The sequence below is a fragment of the Choloepus didactylus genome, chromosome 1 (genome assembly GCF_015220235.1).
Source record: "Choloepus didactylus isolate mChoDid1 chromosome 1, mChoDid1.pri, whole genome shotgun sequence".
In the NCBI taxonomy this organism is placed as follows: domain Eukaryota; kingdom Metazoa; phylum Chordata; class Mammalia; order Pilosa; family Megalonychidae; genus Choloepus; species Choloepus didactylus.
Window position 1 is genome coordinate 248,639,580 of NC_051307.1, and position 23,789 is coordinate 248,663,368.

At 44.6% G+C, this 23,789-nt stretch overlaps 1 protein-coding gene across 2 annotated transcripts in view; it reads right to left on the bottom strand.

Annotated features, from left to right (window-relative positions):
- The window catches only part of CHCHD6 (coiled-coil-helix-coiled-coil-helix domain containing 6), a 311,755-nt gene that overhangs the window by 60,168 nt on the left and 227,798 nt on the right, over nt 1-23,789 (bottom strand). For both annotated transcript variants that reach the window (XM_037803406.1, XM_037803397.1), the window contains exon 6: nt 22,246-22,316. In XM_037803406.1, the coding sequence (XP_037659334.1) occupies nt 22,246-22,316 (71 nt within the window). The remainder of the gene's footprint in view (nt 1-22,245; nt 22,317-23,789) is intronic.

Here is a 23,789-nt window from a genome sequence, read left to right on the forward strand (position 1 = left end):
GATGGCTGGGTTTGTTCTGTGTGTGGTGGAGAACAGGGAGTGTATTCTTTTCCCAGCTGCTAAAACAAATTCTATACAATGGGTTGGCTTAACCAATGGGAATTTTTTGGCTCACGGTTTTGAGGCTATGAGAAGACCAAAATCAAGGTGTCAGCAAAGAGATGCTTTCTCCCAGAAGACTGGTGTTCTGGGGCTGGCTGCTGGTGATCCTTAGGTCCTTCGCTTTTCACTCGCAATGCACATGGTGATATCTTCTCCTTCCTCCTCTGGGTTACACTAATTTCCAGCTTCTCCCCATGGCTTTCTCTCTCCATGGTCTCTCTATAAGGCCTTTAGCAATAGGAATAAGACTCATTCTGATTCCATTGGGCCATACCTTAACTAAAAGTGTCATCTTCAAAAAGTCCTATTTACAATGGGTTGGCACTCACAGGAATGGAGTAAGATTAAGAACTGCAGGGGTTTAGGAAAAAGGGGGGAACAAGTGTTTATTTAGCCATGTCTACCTGAGATGCTATGGGAAGGCAGAATGGAGAAGGCAGCCTGGGGTGAAAGAGTCTGAAGTCATAGTTCAGCTACTCAAAACTGCCTTCAGTCAGTCATCGGCCACCCAGCAAGGAGGAAATCTGTTCTTATGATTAGTCCTTCCATACAAGATTGAAAGAACAAAGAAGCCTCTATGCACCAATCTAACCAAGACCAGAGGAAGTATCTGATGAACCTGGGGATCAGCTCTGAAAAATGAGACCAACTTAATAAGCATGTACTGAGTGCCTGTGTGCTGGGCCAGAACAGAAACAAAAGGCCCAATCTCTAACTTTCATTTGCATATGCAGAACCTCAACTAAACTAGCTTAATTAAGCAAAAGAGGAATTTACTGAACCTCATAAACTCCTAGGAATTTACTAAAACTGCCCTGGGAAACCCGAGGGTGACTTCATGAAGCACACAGGGCTTTGATGTCACCATGGTCTCAACTCTCTTTCAATGGGAAGGGCAGATGGAGGAGGTGGACAGGGGCCGGATAAGGCAGGGCCTTGGGTGCGCTGGGCTGAGGCAGCAGGGAGCAAATCGTATTTCATACCATTCCCTGCTACACCAAGCCCTGCCCCCAGGAAGCAAGAATGGAGCCTACTCCCCCAGGGGCTTCTTGCTGACACAAGCACATCAGTTGGGTGCTCCTGACGTAGGCCTTACACAAACAGACTAGACTGGCTGAGCAGCAGTATATATATGGTGCAGTGGGCAGGAAGTCCTCATTCTAGATACCCCAAGCTGTGAGACTTTTGGGGTTGGGAGCAGGTGGAAGGAGGTATGTGGTAGGAGGGCAGGGAAGGGAAGACCACTGCTTGGGGCTTGAGCTATAATTGATTGAAAGATATAGAGAAGTAGCAACTCCTATTTTTGCTTTAGACACCTCCATTAAGGAGATGGGTTTTCAGACTGAAAAGGGAAAAAGAGAAGGGTCAGGGAATGCCTATAATAAGGGCTGGCCATTGGTTTCCTTATTCAGCCCTCACAACAGCCCTGTGGGCTATGGATGGCCATCCCTATAACAGAGGAGAAACTGGGGTGAGAGATGGGGCTACCAGCTCACCTTGATGCAACAAGTGAGAGGCAGAGCCAGGATTCAACTTTAGTTTTCCTGGCTTTAAAGCCCATGTCTTTCTTCTACCTAGTTTCAAAAGATGGAACAAATGCTAGTAAGAAAGGAAGGTTTTCATGGGTGGGAAGACCACGAGAGAGAACCAAGCTAGTCTTAATGATTTCCACTATCTCGGTCCACTGAATCGCACTGGTGAGCACCAAGAGAATGTCCCATCTAGACCACCAAGCCACTGTTGGTGATCTGTACAGAATCCTCAAGAATGAGGCACTGGAAGACTGGAAGGGAAGAACCTTCAACTTCATGATTTTCAGAATGGCACATTCCATAAATATAAGCAGAGTCCAGATATGATTCTAGAAAGGTTTAATAAAGAGAGTGGTTTCAGAGTCCATAGAAAAGGGAGGTAATCAGTAGGAACAGAATTAGTCCATTGGAAATATGTCATTCCACACTCACTCCTCTCCTCTTCTAACAGGGATCCTTGGCTAGGAGACCAGGGGCAGGCAATCATCTGAGAGCCTCAGCCTCTCCCTGGCATGATTGATAAGACCATTCACAATCCAGCCTGATGGAAAAGGAGGAAAAACATGAGTTGGATATTCAAGGAAGTATGTTAGTAACAGGTTGAATCACTGCACCAACAAGGATGAAGTCACCTTTAAGGGAGGTCTACTGGTGGTGTGTCTTCAGCCTTGTACACCTTAACATTTTCAATGGTGATTTAGCTGAATGTGGGAAGGCACATTTAGCATGTTAATGGAAGACAGAGTTGGGAAGGATGGTGAACACGTTGGATGACAGAATCTGTATTCTTCACAGAATCAGTCTACATGCTGGACTGAATCTACCCTAAATGAGAAACTTTATAAGGTCCAGAACCCAAGTCCAAAGAGAGCACTTTGTAGCAGGGCATGAAGATTAGTTAGCAGTCAGCTTTATACACATGATCAGAGGGGTATAGCTAACAATAAACCTAATGTGCTGTCAACAAGATGAGTTAATAGAAGCACAGTCTCCACACAAGCAAGGTGACAAATGTCTTGAACTCTGGCTGGTCAGCCTGCCTGGGCTCTCAGAGTCTCATTTCTAAAGGGAGTACAAGGAGAGGAGAGCTAAGCTCAAAGCCAAGTTTGTGCCTTATTGGATGACTTAAGGAATTGGGAAGTTAAGATAAAGCTGAAGGAGAAGAAAGGCATAGGGGACATGAAAGTTTCCGTCATATATCTGTAGATTTGGCATGGAGAGGCATTTCAGCTGTTCTCTAGTCTCAAGGGGAAGAACTAGGAAGCTCCCAAGAGATCATCTTGAGTTCTATCAAAGAGGCTCTTTTCTAACATTCAGTGCAGAGACGAGATGGCCTGCTTTGTGAGGAGGGTACCCCCTGACTGACCTCGTTCCAGCAGAGGCTGGAGAACTAACCAGAGTGAACACCTGTTAACAGACGAGATGCCAGTGAAGGCCCAGTCCAGCCACAAGGTTCTGCGGTTTGAGGGATGCCACCAGGCAGTGATTCAGAACCTCACTTCTTGGAGGGATTGGGGGTCGGGTGGGAGGAGGGTTAAAAGAGATGGTTTTGAAATACTTCAGAGTTCCTGGAAAGTATGGCTCGGTGCAGACAGCCTCAACTTCCCAGAGAGACTAGACTTCACGGAGAAGTCTTCGAGTCTTTAATTTCTTGGATCTGACTATCCCAGAAGCAAAAGCCTCTTTCTTACACAATAAAACCAGTAACCTATAGCCACAGGTCAGGTTGTGTCTCTCAGGATCTCCTCCAGCCTGGAGCTGCAGTCTCAGATAGGACAGCCAAGGAGTGATTTTTGATGGTGGTGGAAACCCTGAGTCATCATTCCTGGATGTGGACTTCCTTCCTCTGGGACCAGAGGCTGAGACTGTCAGGATCCTGAAACGTAATCACCCCAGACACCTGCCTCCAGTAAATTTAAAGGCCTCACTATTGGGGGTGGGGGGGGGAACAACCAACACAGAAAATTACAAGATTACAAGTGATGGAGAGGATGTGGAGAAACAGGAACACTCATTCATTGCTAGTGGGAATGTAATATGGTACAGTTGCTTGGAAGACAGTTTGGTGGTTCCTCAGGAAGCTAAGTATAGAAATGCCACATGGCCCGACAATGCCGCTATTAGGTATATACCCAAAGAACTGAAACTTGAACAGATATTTGCACACTGATGTTCACAGCAGCATTATCCACAACTGTCAAAGGACAGAAGCAACCCAAGTGGTCCATCAACTGAGGAGTGGATAAACAAAACGTGGTATACACATACGATGGAATATTATTCAGCTGTTAAGAAGGAATGAAGTCCTGATACATGCGACAACATGGATAAACCCTGAAGGCAGCATGTTGAGTGAAATAAGCCAGACACAAAAGAACAAAAATTGTATGATCTCACTGATTCGAAACAATTGGAATAAACAAACTCACAGAGTCAGAATCTAGAATATAGGTTACCAGGGGACGGGGTGGGATAGGGAATGGGAAGTTAAGGCTTAAAGTGTATGTACAGAGTTCCTATTTGGAATGATGGAAATGTTTTGGTAATGGATGGTGTTGATGGTAGCACAACATTGTGAACTCAATTAACAGGACTGAAATGTATATATCTGAATGTGACTGAAGAGGGAAACGTTAGACTGTATATATGGTTAATAGAAAAAAAATTTTAAAAAAATTGATGGAACTACACTATGGCAACAGTGAATCTTGAGTTAAACCACGGACCTTAAGTAAGAGTTCAATTATATAAATGTACTATCATCAATTGCAACAAATGTTCGATATGAATACAAGGTGTTGGTGGTGGGGTGATATATGAGAATCCCATATTTTATGCATGATTGTTCTGTAAACCTACAACTTCTCTGATAAAAAACAAGTTAAAGGTCTCAGGCCTGCTAATATGAACATGCCTTTACAAAATACTGCACACTAAATAAATCTTCCTGAAAAACCCCTTTGGCCGTGGAAGAAATGGATACCAAGAAATGGGTCTTAGCAGTCCCCAGTGCCCACTGCTAGTCCAAACCTTTCTCAGGAAAGTCAGCAGAGCCATGAGGGACAAGCAGTGCAGCCGACCACAATCAGATCTGAGGGCAATTCTTTAGCTCTGGGACCATTTCATCACTTAACAACTTCCTAATCCCCACACCAGGCTTAGCTGCTCAGGGGGAACAGTGCACACTCAAGCATGGTGTCTGCTGAAGTGGGGGCCTGGGACCAGCTCTGGCTGGCATGCCCCAGGCAGCCTGAAGGTGCCCACACTCCCTCCTGACCAAGGGCTCCTCCATCCTAAGGCAGAAAGGAACAGGAGGAAATCTAAGATCTCTAAGGAGAGAAGTAGGGGAAGCAATGGCATTTGGGAGAATAAATCTAATGACAATGATGCTAAGCTGTAACCTTTCTACTGATTAAAAAAAAAAGATTCCTCTACTGTAATAATGTTTAATCCCCAGAAGCTAATCTAAATGTAACACTCAAAAGAAAACAAAAGTAGCACAAAGGAAAAACAAAAAAAAAATCCAGTCACTGCCTTTGGGGACTGTGGCTTACTCCCCAAGTGAGTAAATGTACTCACTATTAATGATAGAGCTGGGAATGAAATGCCATTTTAGTCTCTGTGGAGGGGAGGGGATTAGCAGACTGTCTCTCTAAGCCCAGTTTCTGCGTCATGGATCTCTGAGCACTAAGAAAAGACAGGGCTGAGAATGGCAGCTCGGTGAGGCTGCCCTTCCCCTTAAGCCTGCCCGCTGTCCTTGTCAGACGCCAACAGAGTGGGGAGTCGGCCACACTGGGACAACCCCCACGTGGTCCACAGGCACTTGGAACCCAGGCTGACCCTGCCTTGGGTATGGAGACCAGCAGGGCACCAACCCTCCTGGAGCTCGCATGCGACCCCGAACCCTCTGGTAGAGCCTCTGTGCTTCCCAAGACTAGTTCTCTCACCTCCCACTTCCGGTTGGATCCCTGCCCCCTCCCAACCTGCCAGCTGTTGCTGGGGTTAGAGTCCCACCGAAAGCTACTGTTACCCTGCCTGGCAGCTGTAGGGAATGCAGTTCTGTTGAACTGTCGGAGACCTCCCTAACTTCCTGATCTGAAGTGGTCCCAGCCCCCCTTGATCTCATTTCTCTATTTCCTCTTCTCCCAAGCATGCTGTCTGATCAACCTATGGCCTGGCTGACTGTCTTGCTGTCAGGCCAGCAGGGGCCCTTTCTGTCCCGCTCACTGCTGCATCCTCTAGAACAATGCCTGGCCGGGGAGGCACTCCATAAATATTTGTTGAATGGGTGACTCAGTCCTGGCATGCAGCACTGCCACAAGCTCCCAAGTAGGCTTCCTGCCTTGGATTGTGGATTGCAGCACCATTTAGGGTTTCACTCTTCCAAACCCTGCCAGTTATCTTTCTAAAACACAAATCTGATCATATCAGTTCCCCACTTAAAAGCTTTTTTTATGACTTGTCACTGCCTGCAGGAAGAACGCTGACTTCTTTAGTCTGCGAGGAAGGCCTTTCACATCCGGGATGGGACTGCCTTTCCAGCCTCACTGCACCTCCCCTCTGGTATCTGCTCCTTGGACAGCCCCAGGCCCCTGCCTGCCCTGGATGTCCCACAGACCAAGGCCCTGCCCGAGGCTCTGCTCACTCTGTCCCCTGAGCCAGGGCATACCCTCCTTTTCCTCCCCTGGGTCCTACTAAGATGCCAGGTCATCTCGGAAGCCTCAGAGCACCCTGGCAGAATTAACTGCTCCATCATCTCTACTCCGGGAGCATGGGATTCTTACACTGCTGTGGCACTGATCACACATCAGAGTGGGTCTCTTCATTCATTAAATATCACCAAGTTTAAGTACTCTGCAGATGTAGGATGGATAAGACAGGGCTCCTGCCTGCAAAGAGTTTACAGCTGAATAGAAAGCAATATTGAACAAGTAAGCACAAGTAGGGTGACAAGTGGTGGGTGGGAGGCGTCCCAGGAAGGGTGTGGCAGGGCTAGCCCTTCCTCAGTGGGGTGGTTGGGGTGGGGACATTGCCAGCACAGGGGCAGTCTCAGGGGTCTGTCTTTGCCAGCAGAGGGTGAGGAGCTAGAGGGCAAAGACTGGTTTGCCTCTCGCATACACCTTGTGCATGGCCCTGGGCCTGCCATTGAACCAGCAGCAGTAGAGGTTTACTGAATGGAAGTGGAGGGCAAGTTCCAGATCACCACTGCTTAATTCTCTTTTAAAAGAGAGGTAATTACAAGAAAAATTAAGAGGGGAAATAGGTTATGTGGCAAATAAAGGCCAGGCCCTCACTGACTGCCTTCTGTAGATGGCTGCCCGTGTTGCCAGGGCCGGGGTCGTGGGAATGAGTTACTAGGAGGAGGAAATGCCTTTCACATCCTAAGCAGTGTTCAAAGAGCAAACCACTAAGAAGCACTGCTTGCTTGCCAGGGAGGCAGAGATGGAACGCTGCTGCTGACTGGCTGATGCAGAGGAAGCAACTCTTCTGTTTGCAATGTGACAGGGAAGAAGGCTGCAGGAGGCCACATCCAAGTAAGGAGAACATTGCTGTTTTCTCTTAAAAATGTCTAAAGGAAGATAAAGGCTGTACAGCCTTATCTCCTGCTGTCATCAAAGGTCAGGAAGTTCTTCTCTAGATCTAACTTAAATCTTTATGGCTGCAATTCAAGGTTCCAGTACTGCTATCATTCAGACAATTTTTCCTTTTCATTGGAATACAATTATATCCTCTGGCCAGGCTTCTCCTTTCCATGCAACACAAATTCTGTGCATTTAGGCTTTCAATCCTTTAATCGTTTTGGTCTCTTTCCCTCTGGAGCCTCTCCAAGCGTTTTATCACGTGCCTGCGGAACACAGCCCCAAACAAAACACCAGACACCCGGCACTTGATTATTTACAGTGACAGGGACAGGAGGCAGAACAGAAAACCACCGGCTAATTTCTGAGTTTCATTTGCTCCATTAAAGCTTTGACTTACTTCATTCCTGATGGAAACTCTGAATAAACCTGTTTCAAGCTCCATCTCTTATTATCTTCCTCACTAATACATGAAATACCAGGTCAGCAAAACCCTGGCCAGCTGCTCCTGGGTGATCCCGAGTGAGCCGGCTGTGTGCACCCCAGTGAAGGCTGGATGGTGACGGGCCTCAGGTTTCCAGGGCTAGGCTTGACAGGAAGTGCCACAGAGTATCAAAGAAGTGGAAGGGCCCCTCGTGGCTCTACCAGAATCGCAGCTGATGTGGGCCTCAACTGACCACAAGGCAACCTAACATTTCTTTTGAACGAGAGAGCCACAGCTAAAGATCACTTAGAAATCACAGATCTAGAACACCACCTTCGGTCTCTGATGGAGAAGGATGATCATGGCAGCAAAGGAACTTGCCTTAGGATACCGGGGCTAGCCAGAGGCCAAGCCTCGACTAGGAAGCGCACTCACACGCTCACATGCACACACACACACACTCACACACACACACGCTCACACTCATATGCACGTGCATTCACACTTACATTCATACACTCAGCCACACTCACACTGAAGCACACTGTGGTACTCACATGTGCACACACACTCATGCAGTCATACTAACATGCAGTCACACTCACACTCAGCCATACTCACACACATAGTTGCACTCATATGCATTCACATTCATACTCTCAGCTGCACTCATGCACATTCATGCATACACCCACACAGCTGCACTCACACACACACACATTCACTCATGCACACAGAGTCACACTCACACTCACTCACACAGTCACCCCCCACACTTGTGCTCACACACACACACACACACAAACCAGGGGTAGAGTTCCAGGGCCAACTCTTCTCCCTCTGTGTGGTAGTGTCTGCTTGGGGATCTCATTCCCAGCTATGCTAGGAACCCTCCCCACCTTGGTCTAAATCATTACCTTCTCTTTCTTTGTAATTTTCTTTATGTTCTCATTAATTTTTAAACATACAAGCTGTGCACGAGTACACACTTTTGAAAAATCAAAAACATTTCAGATAAAGCTGCAGCCCCTTTGACCCTTTCTGTAATCCTGAACTCCCTTGCGCTATACCCAGAGGTAACTACTGTTTTCCATTTGGAATGCCTCCTTTCAGACATTTTCCTCTATCTCCATATAAATACATATGTATTTACAGAAAAGATATGGTGCTCTTTGTATGTTATTTGTACATACACATGTAAACTAAAAGTCACTTTTTCATCCAACAAGATATCTCAAACACCTTTCCATGTCAGCACACATAGTTCTAGCTCCTTATTTTACACTGCAATCTGGTGTTCCAGAGTCAGATAGATTATGCTTAGCCATTACTTTATCAACAGGCAATAGCCTGTTTCCAATTCTTCACAGTCAGAAAGAGGGCTGCAATGCCCACATTTGCCCATGGCTGCCTGGGTACACAAGGGCACACCCCCAAAGTGGCAGTGCTTGGTCCTAGGGGGTCTCCTCTTCCTTCTTGGCTTTGGATTGTGACAGCTATTACAGGCACTCTATGAACCTAGTACCTTACCCTCTTTTTGCTACTTGACTCCAATGTCTCACTAAAATATAAGCTTCCATACAATGCTACCTACCATTTATGGAATGCTTACCTCTTTGCCAGATGCTTTACTAGATGCTTAAGAAATTACCTGATTGTGCTCTCAAAAGAAACTTCAGAAGTAAAAGAAGTGTGTCTCAGAGAAGTTAAGTAATTTGACCCAGTTCATGCAGCAAGTAACACTGTTCAGATTTGCACACTCACCTGCCTGACCTCAAAGCCCATGCCACAAGACCTCTGCTCTGCGCTGCATCTTGCTTTGGGAGCCACCACAACGTAGATGCTTGACATTTTTTACACAGTCAACTATTTGTTTTATATATCCCATCCCTAAATTCCACATAACAGGCATCGGCTCATCTATCCATCCTGCAGTTGCTGGGTGAACATCTACTGTGGGTAGGTCCTATGCTGGACAGGGGAGATGCAAAGATAAAAAGACACTCGACTCGCCTTTCAGCAAGATATATGGTAAACAGGAAAGATGTTTATGTTGGATTTTGAAACATGACTGTAATCTGTAAGGAAAAGAGAGGAAGGGCATTCCAGACAGAAAACAGGATATGCAAAGGTAATGCAATCGAGTCTATGTCCTGAAACGAGGAAACAAGCACAAGTCTCCAAATGTAAAACTACATCTTTAGAATTCATGTGGTCCAAGGATGGTGTTTGAGTTTCCTGGCTGCCAAAACTAATACCATGCAATAGGGTGGTTTAAACAATGGGAATTGATTGGCTCACAGTTTTGAAGCTAGGAGAAGTTCAAAATTGAGGCTTCAGCAAGGCAGTGTTTTCTCCCTGAAGACTGGCGTTCTGGGGCTGGCTGCCGGAGATCCTTGGTCCTTGGCTTTTCTGTCACATGGCAGAGCACATGGCGGCATCTTCTCCTTCCTCCTTCAAGTTCCATTGACTTCTGGCTTCTGACTTCTCTCTGTGCCTTCTCTTTTCAGGTCCAATTCCTTTGCTTACTAGGACTTCAGCCATACTGGATTAAGGCCCACCCTCCTTCAGTTTGGGCACACAAGAACTAATAACATCTTCAAAGGTCCTATTTACAAATGGGACCAGGATGTTGGGTCTTGAACATGCCATTTTTGGGGGTCATGATTCAGTCTCCCACAGATGGCAAGTAGGTTTCATTCATCTTGAATGCCAATTCAAAATGGCCGACACCAGCTGCTAGAGTGCTGAACTGAGAAGGAACACAGATGACATCCAGGTTCAGTGGGAGATTGCCGGGATCCATTCGTGCTGTCTGCCAAGGGCACAGAATGGAGCAAAGGCAAGAAGCCAACCTCTTTGTTTTATAGCAGAAGCCTCTGAGGTGCTGAAAAAGCAGGCTCACCCTTCCTTACCCATCCAACCAGCCCAGGACTTTGTTCATTAGAGAAAGCTGTCACCCTACAGTATTTGTTTTGACTTTCCATTTCCACATGCTTTGCAAACGCTAACCTCTGTTGAGCCACACTCTCTCTGCATATCTTTGTTCCCCTGCTATAATATAAAAGAGGCATAAACCTGCCAGCACTGGTATGGGAGTAAAGGACCTTGCAGCTTGGAAAACACATACGCAAAGAAGTGGTGGGCTGAAGTATAAGGAAAGCATTACCAGAGGAGGGTACAGACTACAGTGGGGAAGTAGGTCAGTCAATTAATCAGCAAGCAACTTAACCCCCCTTTGTCTAAGTTTCTGAGAGGGATAAGTAGCTCAATATAGAGGCAAGTAGCAGGTTTAGACTCATACAGACCTGGGTTCAAATCCCATCCTGCCACTACCTGGCTGGGTAGTCTTGTGTGTTTACTTTGTGCTAAGCACTTTCGTGGATTATTGGGTTTACCACTGCCTCCGTTTTACAGACCAGGAAAAGGAGTCTGAGAGGTTAAATGATTTACCCTAGTCTTCACATCTTCAAAATAAGGACAAATATCACATATACCTTCTGAGCTTCTTGTGAAGATTAGAGACCAGGGATTGTATAAGTGCCCAGCTTGGCAGCTGGCATGGGGTCAATGTTCAGTAACAATGTCTAACTGAACTTGGATTTGTTAAATGAGTGTATTAAATAGGTGTGATGGGGTAACCTGTCAAAGAGCCATGGACATCAGTTTAAACCACAAGTTTTGGGAGATTTTTGAATAGAAAATATTCCTTTTAAAACGTTAGATACAATACGGAAGTAACACCTTTGAATTCAGACTCACTTGGATATTATTTGTATTAAAGAAAGTTTAGGATGTAATTTTATTGCAAATAAAGAACTGCTGTTCTAACGGGTACTCTGTCATTAGCTCACTAAACATATACAAATTGGGGAAGCTTAAGTGCCTGAAAAAAAAATTTATTCTCACAGGTGGGTCCAAACAGCTCCCCTCCTCCCATAGTTTATTTAACAAGTACTTTCTTCCAAGTGACGGTAAAAGTGTATTACAGCAGCTCAGCTCTGGTAGGTTCCAAATCGGTGGAGTCTACATTAATAAGATGTCTTTGGATCAAAGTCCTTGGAGCACAATGACTCAATTTCAGGAAACAGCTAATAACCTTCTTCCTTCGACTCAACTGTCCTAACATCTTTGAGGGCTCACTCTTTGAAGGGCCAGTGAGGACAGAACAAGCTTCCTGACAACGAGAAGCCGAGACAGGCTCTGAAGGAATCCCAGGGGAAGAGGACTGAAGGTTGTCATAAAAAATAGATGTGACACAATAAATGCAGGATGTCCCCTGGGGTCTTAATCTCTTCCTTCAGAAAATCTGAACAATTCTGCCTGCTGTAGTGCTGTAAGGTAGAGGGGCTCTGTGTGTGTGTGTGTCTGCGTGCGTGTGTGTGTGTAAATACATACTTTAGATAGCCATTTCTTTCCCAGCAACAGGATTCTGTTGAGGGAAACAGGGGCCCTAAAGCTGTGCATGTCGGCCTTGCTAATGACACTTCTCTCCACAGTTCTCTGTCGACCATTAGGCAGGCCCTTCTGAGGTCCTGCAGATATGCTGGGCTGGGCCCAGGCCTCAGTAAAGCTTGGTGGTCCCTCGAAAAGTTGGGAGAGTCACCTATGCCCTACAGGTCTGATGCTGCTATCATAGCCAGTGTCTGATTTAATCTGTTTCAGTATTATTGTTCTCTCCAGCAGGAAGAAAGGCCTCTTTTCTGCTTGGCAAACTATAATCACACTTCAACAACTAAGTCAGGACCTCTACTTCTGGCTAAAATGGAGTAAGCTGTGGAAGATCTATGCTCTTGCCTGAGAAAATTTTTTAAAGTTGGAGTAAGAAAAATCTGTTTGAAGGGACCTAATGACCAAGGCGACTAGGACTTGAGGACCAAGTCTATGAAGAGAGAGGAACTGAAGAGAGGTGTGTGTTCGTCCTTGGAGCCTCTCCTCTCAAGGTTCTTGCCAATTCTTGGTCTGGAGCTAGAGGCTGAGAGTCAGGCAATGAGCTTCAGATGAAAGGCAGAGCAGCCAGCAGAGCTCTTTGGCAGGCTCACAGGACTGCAGGGAGACAACATTCCTTTGGAGTTTGAGGCTGCCAAGCAGCTAAGACCCGAGGGGTCAAAGTTCTGGAGAAAAGGGATGGACAACATAGTAAGCCAACACTCGGTGGTTTTCCCTGTTGACGGCATTTATCAAATTCCTGTGCTACGCAGGCAAAGAGGGTAAGAGGCTAAGCAAAAGGTCACTGAAAAGCAGAGTGGAATTTTCATAAGTTTTGCAGGGTTATGAAAGCAAAAGTAGGGGTTTAGGGCTCATCTAGGAAGAGAAACCCTGGGGCAAGCCACACCCTGGGAACACCGGTGAATCAGAAGTAGACTCAACTTTACAAACACTGCCAGCCTCCAGTCAGCTCAGTCTATGATGGGATGAAGATTCACCAAGGAATAGGGTGGAGCATCTCTGGGGAATTACTATCCAGAACCTCTTTAATCTCTCTTCATAGCATATGGCATTCAATCAAGAATTATCAGACACACCAAGTAACAGGACCAAGAGAAAAAAAGGCAACAGAAAGCAAACACTCCGATGACCAGTCACTAGAGCTATCAAGACACAGACATTAAAATAATATGTTAAAAAAAAATAGATAGCAAGAGGCAGAGCTTCACAAACACCTACACCTGGAATCTAAAAAAAAAAAAAAGCAAATGGAACTTCTAGAACTGAAAAAAAAAATGCAATAATTTAAATTCAGAACTCAATAAGTAGGTTTAAGGAAGACCTAAGGCAACAAAAAGAGGATTATTGGATTAAAAAAGGTCAATAGAAAAAACTCAGGCTACAGCACAGATTAAAAAAAATGATGAAAAAAAGAAAAAAAGTATAGAGACATATGAGGCACAGTAATACATGTAACTGAAATCCTAGAGGGAAGGAAAGATAAAGTACGGAGTTTTATTTGAATGAATGAAGTTGTTATTTTTTTTTAAGGTCACAACATTGTCTGAGAAATGATAAAAATGATATATATTAGACTACATATTAGACTATGATACATCATGGATGCATGTTGTAGTATACAGTGTTACCACTTAAAGAATAATATAAGAATGTATAATTACCAAGATAACAGAGGATGAAAATAGAACTATAAAAAAAATTTGACTCATCCAAAGAAAAGTAACAAAGGAAAGAAAATGAAACAAAAAATGAGGGGGACAAACAAAAAACAAATAGAAGAATTGTTCATACAAACCTAAAATATTAAAAATTACATTAAATGTAAACATAATACTACTCCCATATAAAATGAAGGTTGTCAGGCTGGATTAAAAAAAAAACAAAAACAAAACAAAACCCAATGTGCTGCTTTGAAACTACTATGTACCCCAGGAAAGGCCATGTTTATTATGTTATTTTAATCTAGTCTTGTGGATGTGGACTTATTGTGGGTGGGAACTTTTGATTAGGTTGTTTCCATGTAGATGTGATCCACCCAACTGTGGGTGAGACCTTCTGATTAAATTATTTCCACGGAGATTCAGGAAATCTTCCATGGAGATTCCATTCAGGGTGGGTCTTAATTAGATCACTGGAGTCCTTAAGAGAGCTAAGAGCCCACATAGATCCAGATGCTTGGAGATGCTGGTAGATGCAGACAGAAGGACATTTGGAGATGCTATGCTAAGAGATGAAGTCCAGCGTTTGCCCTGGAGAAGCTAAGAGAGGACTCCCAGATGCTTAGAGAGAAACATCCTGGGAAAGGATGCACAGAGGCTGAGAGAGAGAAGCTAAGAGAGACAGAAGCCCAGAGACATTTTGGAGAAAGCCAATATGAAACCAGAATCCAGGAGCAAAGGACAAGCAGACACCAGCCACGTGCCTTCCCAGCTGACAGAGATGTTCTGGAAGCCACTGGTCTTTCTTCAGTGAAGGTGTCCTCTAGTTGATGCCTTAGTTTGGACACTTTTATGGCTTTAGAACTGTGAATTTGTAAACTAAGAATAATAATAATAAATCCCTTTAGAAAAGCCAATCCATTACTGTGTATAACAGCAGCTCTAGCAAAGTGGAACACCAAACTATATGCTGCCTGAAAAAGATACACTTTACATATAAGGATGCAGAAAGACTGACAGTAAAAAGATGGAAATGCCATACCATGCAAACAGTAGCCAAAAGAAAGCTGGTGTAATTCTACTATTGTCAAACCAGGTTTCAAGACAAGAGGCATCATTGTGGATAAAGAGAAAAATTGTATATTGATAAAAGTGTCAGCAACTCAATGACAATAGTACAAACTGCCCAATTATAAAATGGGCAAAAGATATGAAAAGACATTTCTCCAAAGAGGAAATACAAATGGCTAAAAAATACATGAAAAAATGTTCATCTTCACTAGCTTTTAGGGAGATGCAAATGAAGACCAGATGAGATATCATCTCACACCAATAAGAATGGCGGCCATCAAACAAACAGGAAACTACAAATGCTGAAGAGGATGTGGAGAAATTGAAACTCTTACTCATTGCTGGTGGGACTATATAATGGTACAGCCACTCTGGAAGACAGTTTGGCAGTTTCTGAGAAAACTAGACATTGAATTACCCTATGACCCGGAAATTCCACTTCTTGTAATATACCCAGAAGGTTTGAAAGCAGTGACACGAACAGACATTTGTACACCGATATTCATAGCAGCATGTTTACAATTGCCAAGAGATGGAAACAACCCAGTGTCCTTCCACAGACAAGTGGATAAAAAAATGTGGTATATACGTACGATGGAATACTATGCAGCAGTAAGAACCAACAAGGTCTTGAAACATATGGTAACATGGATGAACCTTGAAGAAATAATTCTGAGTGAAATACATCAGACATAAAATGAGAGATACTGTATGTTACTACTTCTATGAACTCCATGAACAATGTAAAATCAAGGTCTTGAAACATATGGTAACATGGATGAACCTTGAAGAAATAATTCTGAGTGAAATACATCAGACACAAAATGAGAGATATTGTATGTTACTACTTCTATGAACTCCATGAACAATGTAAAATCAATATCTTACAATATAAGAGAATTGGGGACCTAGTAATAGACAGTAGCTAGTGAGGGGGAATGAGAATCTAATACGTTCATATATGTTAATGATGTTGAACTCAAAGGTATGGGAATGGATAGGGGTGACGTTTGTTAACAGGATTATAAGTATTAAAGCTGTATTGAAGGTGAATAGGAATGAAAGGGGTTGTTTAAAGGCATGTTTCCCACAGATCAGCACCATAAATATAGATAGGGATTTGCATGATATACTTCCAAGGTATGACACTAGCACAGAGAGTTGACAACAGAAGGGTATATGGGAAAAATCTACATATTACACATTAGGACCTATAATTAATAGGAATACCATACTAGTATTACACAAATACTAGGGACAAATAAATAAAGGCTGACAAGAGCTATGAGATGTTTTGGGTCATGAGAATTGTTTAAAATGGAGAGTGACGATGTCTGTACAATGAGGTGATGATAATGCGAAATATGGATGGATTATCGTGGATATAACATATGCTATGGGAACTTAGGAACCCCCTACTTTAAAAGTCAAGCTCTTGAGCTTGAGGCTTGCTCAGGTGAAACTAATGGTGTAGAGAGGCGGCTAAGTTCACCTGTAAATATGCCTACGAGTCACCTCCAGAGAACCTATTTTGTTGCTCAAATGTGGACTTCCTCTCTCTAAGCCTAACTCTGCAAATAAATTCATCACCCTCCCCCTGACATGGGACAGGACCCCCAAGATGAATGAGTTTTCCTGGCAATGTGGGACATGGATTCTGGGAATGAGCCTGACCCTGGCACTAAGGGTATTGAGAATGCTTTTTGACCAAAGAGGGGAAAAGAAAGGCAACAAAATAAGGTTTTAGTGGCTAAGAGAATTCAAATAGAGTCAGGAGGTCGTCCTGGAGGTTACTCCTATGCAAGCTTCACCTAGATATGCCAAATGACCACAATATGATAGGCCCAAGTCAACAATAGTCCCCAAAACCTTAAAGAGTGCCCAGATCCCTTTCTGAGACTCTATGAAGGTTTCACTCACTAAGTTTATTCGTCAGAAACTTAGATCCTTCAGAGTGCTCCTATGCCAGCTAAGTCCCAAAACCCAGAGTCAATAGCCTCTTCAAGAACATCAACTAGATGTGTCCCCTTTGCTCATAAAGTTTACACCCCTTTTCAACACGAACAGGTTAGGGTGGCCACTGCTTAGACATCCCTGAAGATCAGGAAAGTGATCGAACTAGAGGAAGGGGTAGCAACTGACAAGACAGAACTTAACAAAGGATTATGAAAAATATTTAAATAATTTTCTTTTTCTTATATGCTAGGGCATTAGGATAGTTAGAAGGAAGGAATTGAAATGGTGGAACTGTAACCCATAGCATCCTTTGAAATGTGTTCTATAGCCACTTGTTAAATGGTAATTGGAAAGCTAAACCTTTTTGTATATATGCTGTATTTCCACAATAAGGAAATAACTGAAAATATGGTACTATAACTCATAATAACTTTGGAAGTTTCCTATATATCTGCTTGTTAAATCACACTTTGAAAGATATTACCTTTTTGTATATATGTTATATTTCATCATAAGGAAATAACTGAAACTGTGGAATTGTAACCTCTTTGAAATTTGCTCTCTAACTACTTGTTAAATTGCACTTGGAAAGTTGTCACTTTTATGTATATATGTCATTATATATATATTTATATATATATGTTATATTCTACAGTTTTAAAAAAATGAAAAAAAAGGGTCAATTTAACAGGAATATTTGGCAATTCTAAATTCTTGGCAATTCTAATAAAAGGAGAAATAGACGAATTCAGAGTCATAGTGGGAGACAAACATACTCTCTCAATTAATAGGACAAGCAGACAAAAAAATCAGTAAAGATATAAAAATAATTCAAACTTATTTGACCTAATTCACAAATATACACTACATCCACTGACAGAACACACATTCTTTTCAAGTACACATGGAAGGTTTACCAAACCTTCATATATGGGCCACAAAGCAAGTGTCAACAAATTTCAAAGGACTAGCATAATTCAGAGTATGTTCTCTAATCACAGCAGAATTGAACTAGAAATTTATTACAAAAATGGTAAATAGAAAAGCCCCAAATGTTTGGAAATTATGCAACATACTTCAAAATTACCCTATGAGTCAAATAAGAAATCAGAATGAAAATTAGAAAAATCTTGAGCTGAATTATAATGGAAATTGACATATGAAATATAACAGGATGTAGCTAATGCTGCATTCATACAGGAATTTACAGACTTAAATGTATACTTAAGAAAAGAAATAAAGCCAAATGGTAGCTCACTGCTAGGATAAAATTAAAATCTCCAATATGGTTACAAAGTCCTACATGACCTGGCTCCTGCCGGCTTCTTGGAGCTTCCTCATTGCCTCTCTTTTTTGCACTCGCTACTCTCCAGCCATGCTGGTCTTCTTTCAATTCCTTGACTATGTCAAATATCCTGCCTTGGGGCCTTTGCACACTCTGATCCTTCCGTTTGAAACGCTCTTTCTCCCTTCTTCCTTTGGCGAACTCCTACTCTTCCTGTTATTTCCATAGAGAAGCCTCCCCAAACCTCTAAGACTCGGTCAGACTCCCTGACACAGGTTTTTTTAACTCAAAAGCTTTGTTTGGTGGCTCTCATTACTGTAACTAAATAATTGTTTGGGTAGTTGCTCGTTGTGTAATCAGTTTTTAAATACTGTTGGTCATCCCCCAAATGCTGTGAGCTCCTTGCTGTAGGGACTGAAGCTGCCTTGTTTACCACTGTTTTCCCAGTGCCTAGCATGGTGCCTGGCAAACAGGCCATCTGTTGATGAGCGTGGAATGAATGAGTGACTCCTCAGACCTGCCGCTTACCATCTAGGTGACCAATTGGTTTACTCAAAATTTTTTAAAGATGCTCCATTGCACTGGAGGAAAATTCCCCAGTATCACTGTTGACAGCGCTTGGCATTTATTTCTGTGACATTTACAATGCAATTTACAATCACTTGCTAATCCAAGAAATCTACCAGTCAAGGATTTTTTTTTCCCCAGTGTTTAAGCAAAATAATTTCTGACTCGACACTGCTTCCTGTTGACTCCGTTTGGGAAAAGATATAAAGTGTTTTGTAAACTCAATTTATTTATCAAATCTGCTCTACTCTGTGCCAAGTGATGTCCTGGAAGATGGTTCAGATGCCAGCCATTACTAATATCACACATCACCAAACCAACGACAGTCTCCAATGTCCTAGGTTTACTTTCTCGGTGGCATCTCATCTGATCACCACTCAAAAACCTTATAGGAGGTATCATCTCTATTTTGTACAAGAGGAAACTGAGGCCCAAAGAGTTGAAGCGACTTGCCCCAGAGCACATAGCCATCAGTGGCAGGACTATCTGGCTCTGAAGCCAAGGCCACCTCTTAGCACCCCATCCTGCTGCCCATCTTACATTCAGAGGTCTTTGAGGGACACAGCCCTACCCAGAGCAAACAGCTGCATATCTGGCAGTACAAACAGTGCACCCGGTGCCCAGACACTGGGAACTCAGGGGGCTGTCAGGAAGTCCATGAGGCCAGACCTCACCAAGCTGCAGCTTGAAGGAGAAGGGCCACAGAAAAATGGAGTCGACCTAGACAAGTGAGCACAAGTCTGAGGACCAAAACTGCTTGAAGGCCTGCTTGGGGGAGAGTTTCATGGAGGCTGGTTTGGCTGGAGGGAAGGGTGTAGGTAGGGGACTGCGATGGACACTGAAAAAGAGGTTCATTTGAGGGGAGTGACCTGAACCCGCAGGACCAGAAGCACCAAGGAGCCACTGAACACTGCCACATGAGGGAAGCATCACTTTAGGAGGTTAAACACCACGTGGTTGATCTCAGGATGGATGGGTAAGGAGAATGAAGTGGAAGAGACTGGCACAGGTGGCCAGGGTTGCTCAGGGGAATCCCAAGGGACTGCAGGGAAACAGAAGGGTTTGGGAGAAGCAGTTCTGAGCCAGTCTACCAGGAACTGGAGGCCCACAGAAAGGATTCTGCCTTGAACCGAGGTTTGTCCTTCTCAATGGATCCTTCTAATCTCCTTTCCTGTAATTCTCAGGGTAGCCACAGGCTTTTCAGGCCCTCACATGTCAAACTGCAGGCAGCCTTACAATCTGTGGAGTTAGTTGCTTTGTTTCACAAATATCTAGGGTCTCTCGTTGGTGCCAGGCTCTGTGCTAGGCCTGGGGGCAGACTTGAATCAGATATGGTCCCTGCCTCTAGGAGCTCACACCTTCTAGACATGAACACTCTGGCACAGGGTATCAGAGGATAAGGCTGCCTTGGGACCCAGTGGGTGGAGGAACGTCTTACTATGTAGGTAGCTTTGAACCCGCAATTTGACCTCTCCAAGCCCCCATTTCCATATCTGTCTAAGGGGAATCGATAATGTCTCACTCTCGGAGTAACTGGGACAGTTCATGAAGACCACAGTTAGGCTCAGAGTATGTTAGCTACAAGAGAGAGAGACAGCTGCTATGGTAGAACAGTGGCTCGGGAGCAGCTCTACCATATTAGCTGTGTGACCGTGCACACTGAGAGCTATTCAACCTCTCTAGCCTCAGTTCTTCATCTGTAAAATGGAACTAATAAACGAGATGATGTATTTGAAGTGCCTTGCATAGTACCTACTACATTTAGTTTGTGCTCAGTGAATAACAGAAATTATTACCAAGGAATGTTGCGACAAACAAAAAACCCTTATATGTCACTCAGATTAAAAACACACTCATGCCTTTTGTCTCCCTTTTGTCTTCAGAGGATACGAAGATGAGAAAGGGCACGCTAATAACATCAAATTCACTCAGCCAGGGGTCCAGGAGACCAGGAGGCCACTCTCAGATTGGGGGGCCACATGGCAGATAAAAAAGCACTGCAGTCACTGACAGCAAAGCTGTCTGCTTCCACTCCTCGTGCAGCCACATGGGGCAGGCTGCTCATTGATCCGGTGAAGCAGAAGAGGCTGTGGATTCAATGTCTGCTGCGTTCACAAGCACTGCTCAGGTAAGAGGGCTGGGGGTGGTGGTGGGAAGAGGGGCGGCAGCTGTGGGCTTTGCCAATTTCCAGGCTCGCAGGTCCCTCGGCAGTCCCTGGTATGACTGCTTCTGGCCACTCCTCACTGAACTGTCATTCTTCCTAATCCGCGCCCCAGCAGAAACAGGACTTAACGCCCAAGTACTGAGAGGTTCTTTCCGGGACGGGCTCTCTGAACTGCCTGTGAGGCTGGGCTCTGTGTGTCCATGAGGGCAGCTGGAAACTTCCTTGGGGACCACACCACTCAAAGCTGTGTGCCTGCACCCGAAGCCCTGTGGAACCCCAGCCCCAGCAAGGACGCATTCCCTGCAGACCACAGCCACCAAATGGGCCTTCATCGAGCTGCTGGCACAGTTCGAGATAATTCTTTCCCTTCCCCAAACATTTCTCCCACAATATAGTGGGATTTTCCCCCAGTTCCAGGCAGCTCATGCTCAAAAATAAAATCCTTACTCTGTTCTGTTCAGCATCCTTGGGGTCTGTACGGCCTGTGTGGGTCTGTACCCATTTCACTACCTGGCTCCTCACGTGCTTTTCATCAGCAGCCATTTTTACCAGCAGCTTGTTCCTTCCTAGCTATCCAAACCCCTCTGTGACAGCTTCCTCTCCTTGTGCCAACTGTCAGCCACCGCTGTCTCACACGGTGACTGGTGCCCCATTGAATCATCCTGCCCCCTCTCTTGAGAGGAGTCTGGAGGAGCCCCCATGGCTAATCTGTGATTCCCCAGGTCATAGACACCATCCTCACTGAGAAGCCAGAACCCTGGTGGTGTCACCCTTTCCCGTGCACATGCACTTGCAGCGACTGGCAACCTGCTGTGTTGGTCATGGATGTGTTGTCTCCCCTTCCCCCTTTCCCTGATGCTCAAACTCACAGCCTTTAACTAGCAGCACAGGGAGCCTGGATCATGGAGACAGAACAAAATGATTAGAAATCTGGCACTTAGGCCTGTGTGACCTGAGCAAGGTATCAGTGTCTCCAAACCTCAGTCCTTCCCTGGAGTCACACGGGGCCATTCTTACTGTCAGTATATGACAGGTCTTAGCATAGGACAAGGCACGTGGAAGGTCCTGTCCACTACTGACAGACTTCCAGAAAGCTCTCTCCACAAAGCAGGAGTGGGGGCGGCCGGGAGCACCCCCTTCTTTCCTCCCTCCAGGACCTGACCACCACCAGCTCCTCTCCTACCTAGAAGACAGAACCTGAGCTCTGAAAATAACTCAGCTGAGTCTGCCTCAACACCCCCTGATTCACCAGGCAGCTAGAGAGAAAAGGAGGGCTAATTTGGCCAATTTCAGAAGACCAATGGCCCCTGTAGATCCTGGGGAGAGAACCGAGTAACAGATGGCTCTCCAAGTTATTACAGAAATTTGAAATTAGGCAGGTGGTGGCAGGTTTCAAGACATGTGGGAATTTTTACAAATACGGTACAAGTTTACAAAGAATAATAAACAAATTCTTACTGTATTGTGCTTTCCGTTTTTGAAGCTGCCTCATGGAATTGCTGTGAAGACAGTTTATACATCTCAGCAGTCTATGAAGAGAAAAATAGAACTGGTTACCGAAAATTGAGATTTCCCTCAGGCTCGCTCACGGGATGCAATCCCATCATAAATCGACAGATGTGAATTTTTTGACCGGCATCTGGTGATTAATTCACAGCTTGGGGTCTAGCTCCAAGCAGGGGCTGACTGCTGCCACAGAGACCTCGGAGAGCACAGGCTCCGAACACATCACGAAGTCCTCTAGTTCAGGAATCGGCAAACCCCGACCACGGGCAGAAACTGGCCTGTTGTCTGTTTTTATAAATAAAGTTCTATTGGGACACAGCCACACTCATTTGGTTAAGTACTGACTATGGCTACTTTTGTGCCCAACAGCAGAGCTGGGTAGTTGTGACAGAGACTATTTGGCTCACAAAGCCTAAAAATATTTACTGTCTTTATAGGAAACATTTGCTGACCCCTGATCAGGTCCTACTCCTATTTTATAGGTAGATTCTAATGCCCAGAGAGGTGAAGGGACTTGCTCAAAATTACAAAGCAAGTGGCAGCCCCAAGACTCAAACCCAGGTGTCTGGAGTCCCAGGTTGGGACACTTCCTGCTGCCCACCATGACCACCCTGCCCATTTGTCCAGAGTGTTGTAGGACATTTCTATAACCTATAATATTCTACCTAAGATTATAGATTAATGTATATATATAGAAGTAGGCTGGTATAGGGCAAGAGCCCAGGCTTGGAGTACTGCCTTGGGGCTATGTACCCCAGAAAAAATATATTCTTCAACTTAACCCATTCCTGTGGGTGTGAATTCTTGTCAATAGGGCCTTTCAGTGAAGTTGTGGCCCATTTCAATCAGAATGGGTCTTAATCCTATGACTGGAGTCCTTCATAAGCAGAACGAAATTCAGACACACTGGGAGAAGGCCACAGGAGAGCAGCCAGAAGCCAACGGAACCCAGAAGCCAGGAGAGGCCACCATGTGTGCTGCCATGTGACAGAAAGGCCAAGGGTCAAGAATGGTCAGCAGCCAAGTCCAGAACACCACGGTCTTCAGGGAGAAAGCATCGTCTTGCTGATGCCTCGATTTTGGACTTCTCCTAGCCTCAAAACCATAAGCCAATAAATTCCTGTTGTTTAAGCCAACCAATTGCCTGGTGTTTGCTTTAGAAGCCAGGAAACTAAGACACTTGGGAGTAAGACTTAGCTAGGTTTAAATGCTGGCCCCACCACTGGGCGACTCCAGCTACACTACTTAACTTCCTTATACCTCAGAGCTGAGCTGGTGAAGGCCATACAGGCCCAAGGCTCAGCCCTCTCCTTTCCATGTGATGTTTCCGATGTCTTCCTTCTCTTGTTTGCAAAGGAGTGGACTCCTCCTCCAGCCTCGCTCCACGCAAGCTCACAAAGGGCTAGACATGTAGGTGGAAGGAAGAAGCCAGGTTCTTCCTGCTGGTTCAGGCTGGTTCAAGAAAGACACAAGCTGAGAGGAGGCCCCTGAGGCTG